The sequence below is a fragment of the Triticum dicoccoides genome, chromosome 6A, assembly GCF_002162155.2.
Source record: "Triticum dicoccoides isolate Atlit2015 ecotype Zavitan chromosome 6A, WEW_v2.0, whole genome shotgun sequence".
In the NCBI taxonomy this organism is placed as follows: domain Eukaryota; kingdom Viridiplantae; phylum Streptophyta; class Magnoliopsida; order Poales; family Poaceae; genus Triticum; species Triticum dicoccoides.
The window spans coordinates 468,856,792-468,863,653 of record NC_041390.1 but is presented as its reverse complement, the minus strand read 5'-3'; the positions used below and the strand labels follow the sequence as shown (position 1 = coordinate 468,863,653).

The 6,862-nt window shown below is 48.7% G+C and overlaps 1 protein-coding gene across 1 annotated transcript in view; it reads right to left on the bottom strand.

The window, feature by feature from the left end:
- Positions 1–546: 546 nt before the first annotated feature.
- Positions 547–6,862, bottom strand: part of LOC119317332 (mitogen-activated protein kinase kinase kinase YODA-like) — a 15,145-nt gene continuing 8,829 nt past the window's right edge. The window contains exons 10-13 of the mRNA XM_037591764.1: positions 3,267–3,503; positions 2,863–2,954; positions 1,381–2,089; positions 547–867 (exon numbers count right to left, since the gene is read on the bottom strand). Of these exons, the coding sequence (XP_037447661.1) occupies positions 1,573–2,089; positions 2,863–2,954; positions 3,267–3,503 (846 nt within the window). The 3' untranslated portion in view covers positions 547–867; positions 1,381–1,572. The remainder of the gene's footprint in view (positions 868–1,380; positions 2,090–2,862; positions 2,955–3,266; positions 3,504–6,862) is intronic.

Here is a 6,862-nt window from a genome sequence, read left to right as displayed (position 1 = left end):
CTACTCATAGGATTTGAGATACATGTCATCTTATTTCCTATAACTTTTCTATTCCTATGATTTTCCTACCCTATAAACCAAAAGAGGCCTTAGAGGTTAGAGGGTGGATTTGCCAAGTCCAGATGTAGATGCTCTAACCTGTAGCATGCATACTGCATATGAAGTTAGCAACATCAAGCCGTGCTTGGCTGGATCGCCGGAGCTGGCGGTTCCCTTCTTCCATCGTGGAGTGGGGTCTCTAGACTGTGTGGAATGACGATCATGGAAGGCGTGCCACACAATGGTACAAGCTACAACTACCGTGTTCAGTAAGAGAAACATTTCAGTTCATATGCCCAATTTGGAAATCACAAGCTTATAGCAAGCACAAGCCGCATAAACTCAGGAGGGCAGGCCATATACATTGCGCGACCGCAAGAGCTGAAACTGAAAAGCGCGGCGCGACCCCCGGGACAGGGAGCAGGCTTCACCAAATCAGCTAAACACGAGAAACAAGAAATTGTACCAACAACTTCGCCAAACCAGCTCAACACGACAAACAAGAAATGATAGATGAACGACTTTTGATGCTGTTAAGTTTGATGAAACATCCAAATCTTTGTACAATCTCCAGGGTACATGGAATATCTGGGTGATAATTAACTTAACTGGACGGCTCAGTTGCGCTCTCATGTGAGGTTCCTTTTGTACAAGGCAAGGGAGTTTTCAATGGCCTCCGAACCACATAATAATAAGACGGAAAAGACGAAGCAGATACGGGCACAGCAGCACCACAAATTTTGGATCATTTCATGTAGAAGACGCTCTAATGTACAATTGCAGACCAGGTAGTCAGTCTACGCCTCTTCCTGATAGGGCAAGTCTCATCTGCAAATTAGGAACGCAACGTTAGTTGACATGGACTCTGACAAAGACAGGATTCAATGTCTACAAAATGTATAGAAAACTGAAGTCTAGAGGGTGATGTTGGAGCTCTCCATGAGAGAAAATGATGAATATGTAACAATAGCTCGACCGATTTGATTCCTGAATCTCAGGCCATTGTTTCAGGATTTTACCGACAGTAACTTGTAGAGTAACAGTTTAGCAACTAATGCGGTACCAAGAGTAAACAAGGTGTTGAGCTAGTCATGTTTTATACATCAAAGATTATGTGCCTTAAATAAACCAGGGAAAAATAAAAGCACTGATGGTAATAAGTCACTCATTGGTAACATATACGTATCATATAGCCCGTGAAGGTGCAAACGATGTTGATGCTGTAAATATTGTACGCCACTTCTTTGTTCTACATGGCCGAATGTAAAACTTCCTACTCAAACTCGTGAAAATATATAAATGTTGACTGATAATTCTCAGGAATTCTGACAAGGGACGTACCTTTAGTTGAAATAATGGAAATCACTTTGGAGAGTCTATGAATTGTCAACTGTCAGCATCTGTAATAATTAGTTTGATATCCTTATTGTATTATGATACAATTCCAGGTCTTAACAGAGAGATGGGCAAACTAGCATTGGAGATATCTCATCAAACTCGACTCAACGCTATCGCACAACCTTTGCTTCAGAATCAATGACCATGGTTGCGCACAAGGCGCTGATTACCAGATGTCAAGTCCAGTGAAGGTTTTAGCCTCACGTGACTCCCAGAGCCATGCTGAGAAACATGCTTGGAAGGCAATGTGGTAGCATTCAAATCTTGCACATTGAGCCGTCTCATTTTTCCAGTCTGAGGTCTCAGAATGTCACATTCAGAGATCACCCTCTCCTGAGTGCCTGTCGAGAATTGCTGCGCTCTACCAAAATGACCAAGGACCGGATCCGGAGGCCTGGTAGGCAAGTTTTTATCAAGGCCTCTCGGTGCAATTGTGAATCCCTCATTGCTGTAAGCTGGTTGTCTGGCATGGCTAAACGGAATAGCTCCATGGACACCTCCCACAGGACTGGAAGCACCAGAAGTAGCTCTGGGGCTAGAAATTGGAGATGGTGACATTCTACCATTTTGATGTTGTGGGGATCTTGACCTTAGAAGAGGGCTTCCACACGGAGAAACTGGGCAAGATGTATTACTCCAAATATGAATCCCACTGCAGAGCACCAGTAATTAGAGGACAGGTATTATTATGCAGATATAAAGAAAAATCACCGGGTGCATGTTTTCAGACAAAAAGTACAGAACTAAGTTGTGGTCGAAAATAGACTGCAGGGAAAAATGCAACAGCGATGTAATAGCTTTATATACTGCTCAAGTGATAGCTTTTTTTTCTTTTACACTGCGTCACTGTTTATAATGGAGTCTATTGCAGTTTACATAAATCAAAAAGGAGGGACAACAATACGAAAATCAAGTACAATCAAGTATTTTTATTTGTTTGTGTGTGTAATTTCATACATTGGTCTTTTTATCTACGGTGCAGTACGTCTTAATTTGCAAACTGGAAGTACGTGAAGGCAACTGTTAAAATAAAGTACGTAGCAGAAAATAGTAGTTCAGTAAAATATGGAATACTGGTGTTAATTGCGATGGTTTGTTTTGAAAATTTACCTAATTTATCCCTCATCAAACTAGAACAAAAAGTTCTGCTATGAAAATGATTGCTTCAGATCATATTTCAGGGTGAAACATCTCCCAACAGATATATATTGGTCACTGCTCATTTAGGGCAGCAAGCTCCCTTCTGGTAAAAAGGATTTGAGTGGAAGGTTGAGCACCCCTTAACGTTTAGAAGCATCTTTTTTTAACGTTAGAATCTTCCTATTCTATGACTGACTGGGCTTTCTACTGGATCAAAGTGGATCAACTCGCCAGATTCAGACACACACCAAAGCACGTGAATGCAGTAAATGCTGAATGGTTCACCTGTTTGTTGAAGAAAACTTGGCAGCTCTTCTTTGGTAAATGGATTGCCCTTCCAAGCCCAAAGAGGGCATATTTTTGGCCTGCCCAACCACCTGGAATATTAAAAGAAACACACAAAATATAAGCCATGCAGATGAAATATTAAAAATAAAACAACAAGAGTCAAATGAGGCCTTCAATAATCAAGTAGATCACTCGGCAAAATATATCCGTGCGACCCTTCTAAAAAATTATATTCGAGGGACAAGGTGAAACAAATGAAAGGAATGTAAGGAGAATAAACTGGGACTGCCTAAATTTACAAAATTTGCAGAATTTTCTGTACGCATCTGCCTGCTGAACAAGAAGGATGATTGTTTAGCCTAAGAATAACACCTTGTTCACTAACACTCAACAATTAGTACCTTAGAACTTGGTTTGCAAGATATAGCAGCCAACTGTTCCAATGGAACAGAGGCAGCTGGTCTTTCAAGTGGTGATGCACTTCGTACAAATGAATGCTGCAAAAGATCCACAGCTGTTGGACGGCTAGATGGATCACGTTGCAGGCACTGACGTATGAAATCCTTGCCCTCTTCAGAAAGGTGGTCCGGTATTGGTGGAAGCTCCTTGCTGTTACCTATCTTGAACATTGCAGCAATCTAAAGAAGGAGAAAATATCATGTCAGCATCCAGTTTTAAATAATAAAAATTTATTCGGAAGTTTCTTAAATGAAACAGGAAGTTGTTTCTTGATATGCCTCAAGGAAAAAATTCATAGTTACTAAAGGTGCGCCTAGGTGCGCCTAGGTGAGCGCTTAAGCACGCCTAGGCTCTAGTCGATAGCAAAACGCTTAGCACTTAATGTGCACTTTGGCCAGAAAAGCACAAGGTGGTGGCAAAACGCAAAATTAATGCCTAACGCCTTTTCTAACCTTTGAAACTATGCCACTGAGTTCACTTTTTGGTCCCTTTCGTGCCACTTCCAGCCTTCTGTGAAGTGGACTGCAAAAGGAGAGTGTGCCACCTACAACCTCCACCAGACCACCGTCAATTGGCCAGCCTGACTTCATTGGATCGGATAAGATGGCAGCACTCCAAGATCTTTGGAGTGCATAAGCAAGAAGACGGACAGGATGGGGGACATGACATGCACCATAACATTTTTTTAGGGTAAGATTGGTATTTGACAAGAAACTGAGAACTTTTCAAGGGTTAACAGCAGCTAGGCCAAACAGCGCTGTGACAGTGACACACGACAGCCAAAATTCCAATTGGGTAGCATAGAAAGTTTTCTTTCAATAAAGGGCGCTCTTTATTGACACATAATCTCACTTCAAGGGGAAACAAACAAAACAAGTACACACCTGGCCTCTACGCGACTAGGATGCACAAAGCCAAACAAAGGAAAAGAAAAAGAAAGTGACCCACAGGGGTCAGGGCGAGGCAAACGACCCACTGCAGCAAAACATCAACTACTACCACCGCTTCTGACAACACCCAGGCGACGAGAAGGTTCCCCAACAGCAATGTCTTCAGCAAGGAAAAGGTGCATGAACGCCATTGTTGGTGGATCCAACCATGTGGGTTCTCACCCAGAAGAGAAAGTCCGAGTAAGCTTCCGGCAGTGCCTTCAACAAGGGGGCGTAATGCCACTGCCAAGTACAATCAGTGAAGGTCAGAACTAAGGTTTTCACCCCGGAAAAGGAGACCTGGTACTCGAAGAGCACCACCATAGACGAAGTCCTCTCTGTTGCCGCCACCAACTTGACAAAGAAGTCCTGCTGTAATGTCCCAATCAGCACCGGAACATTTGCTGAGACATCAGATCCACCAACGCAGATGTCCAGCGTGCTAATACCTGCGCTGATCTGAGGTACAACCCCACCATCACCGGAACACGACGGAAGCCCAAGATGGTCCATCATGTGGGCAGGAGGTATGTGGTAGCCTGGCACACGAAGCCTGACGGCCAAAGTCGCGCGCACCACTGCCAACTCCATCGGTCGTTCCTTAGTCCGTACACATGCCGACGGGTAACCACCAGAAGGAGGCCGAGGCGCAAAGCCAAACATGCCAAAAAAACACGCATTTCTCCTCCCGGGTCGCACCAGCTGGGGACCAAAGGCAGGGACACCTCAGGGGAGCCGATCATTACTGGATCAGGCTGGCTTAGCATGGGTTACCTTTTCTAACAACCAATTAGGAAATGGGAAAAAAATAAGTGGCATATAAGGAACTAAAAGGGAACGCACGCCTTCGTCGCCCGGTTCTGTTTCTGCTGCATAGAGGTGGGCAGCACAAGCAAAGACAGGGGACTGCGGCATCACTGGTGTAAGGTTGGGCAGGAGGTGGAGGGGCACACTTTGCTGCATCGCCCCTAATCGCAATGGATTGGTTGTCAACATGTACAAATAAGGAAACTAGATGCAGTATCCAGTCATTGCAAGTTTTGTTCACGCAAATCTAGGAAACCGATGTGAAGTTGTCCATCAAGACTAAGATTCTTTGAGAAGACCATCCATCCCCCCCTTCCCACCCGCTATGAGCCCCGCGCGCGCGTCACGGGAGAAACCCTAGCGCCGCCGCAGGCGAGCCCTCCCCCCTCCTCCCTTCTCCTCTCCCTCCCGGCCGCCAGAGGGCGCGCTGGCGGGGCGAGGCTGTCTCGTCTCCTCGGTGGGGGCCATCAGCACGGGTCGAGGCGGCCACCTGGGATGCGGCGCTGGCGACGGGCGCGGCGGGCGCAGCGGCGAGCTGGAGCCAGATGGCATCGGCTTCATGGCGGCGGCGTGATGGGCGACGCGACAAAGGCATGTTGGGGTCTGGGTCAACGGCTGCGGCTGGCTCCGATCTGGACCTTTGTGATGCGGGTCGAGGACGGCGTGGACCGGTGGGTCGAGGACGGCGTGGACCGGCGTGATGGCGTAGGATTCGTGGCGGCGGCGTGATGGGCGACGCGACAAAGGCATGCTGGGGTCTGGGTCAACGGCTGGCTCCGATCCGGACCTTTGTGATGCGGGTCGAGGACGGCGTGGACCGGTGGGCGGCTCAGGCGACGGTGCCTGGCGACGGGACGTCCCGGCGACACGGCGGTGGTGCGGTTAGTGCGCTGGCTCCTCCAGAGGCCTTCTTCGGCGGCAGGGTGCAGTCGATCCGGCGGCCCTCGCAGGCGGGCGGGTGGATGCCTCTTCCTCGCGTGGTTCTGGCCGGAGGCAATGGTAGGGTGCCAGGGGTGACACAGGAGAGGCTGCTAGAGGGACGGGTAGACCGACTGCCTGTCACCAGCGCAGGGGCGCGCCAGTCCGGATAAGCTCCGCTCCCTCCTCCCCTTTTCCTGGCCTAGTGACTCCTGGCTGCTGACCGCTGTTCGGGGCGGGTCGGTCACCGGCGGCTCGGATGGTGTTACGGATCTGCCGGTCGGCTCAAAGCTCATGCCTTTGATGGTCTCCGGAGTGTCTAGATGCAAGGCGTCAGCCTTGGTGGCGGGAGCTGCGGGCTCGTGGGCGGAGCTCGTGGCTCGGCGCCGACGGGCTTGCTGTCATGGCAGCGTGGGCGGCATGGGAGCGGTTCTTCGACGTTCTACGGTGGTGGTGCGGCCGGCGCTCTCTTGTAGGCCCGTACCGGGCCAGACCGATGACGGCGGCGTCCATGCGTTGCTCCCTTCTTGAAGGCTCCATCGTGGTGGCCCTGCGTCCTTTGTGTTACTCCAGGTGAAAACCTCAATTCACTGGATCGGGCTGTGGTAGCTCTTCAGTGTCGTTTCTTTCCTGGAAGCACCGCTTTGGAGTCCCTGGTTCGTCGAGTTGCGGCTTCGTCTCCTCGCGGTGACTCGTTCAAGGTGGAGAGCCCTTAGATCTTTAGCTATGCTCCATGCGTTTCTCCCTTCTTGAAGGCTCCATCGCCGTGGCCCTGCGTTCTTTGTGTTACTCCGGGTGAAAACCTCGATTCACTGGATCAGGCTGTGGCAGCTCTTCGGTGTCGTTTCTTTCCTGGAAGCACCGCTTTGGAGTCCCTGGTTCAT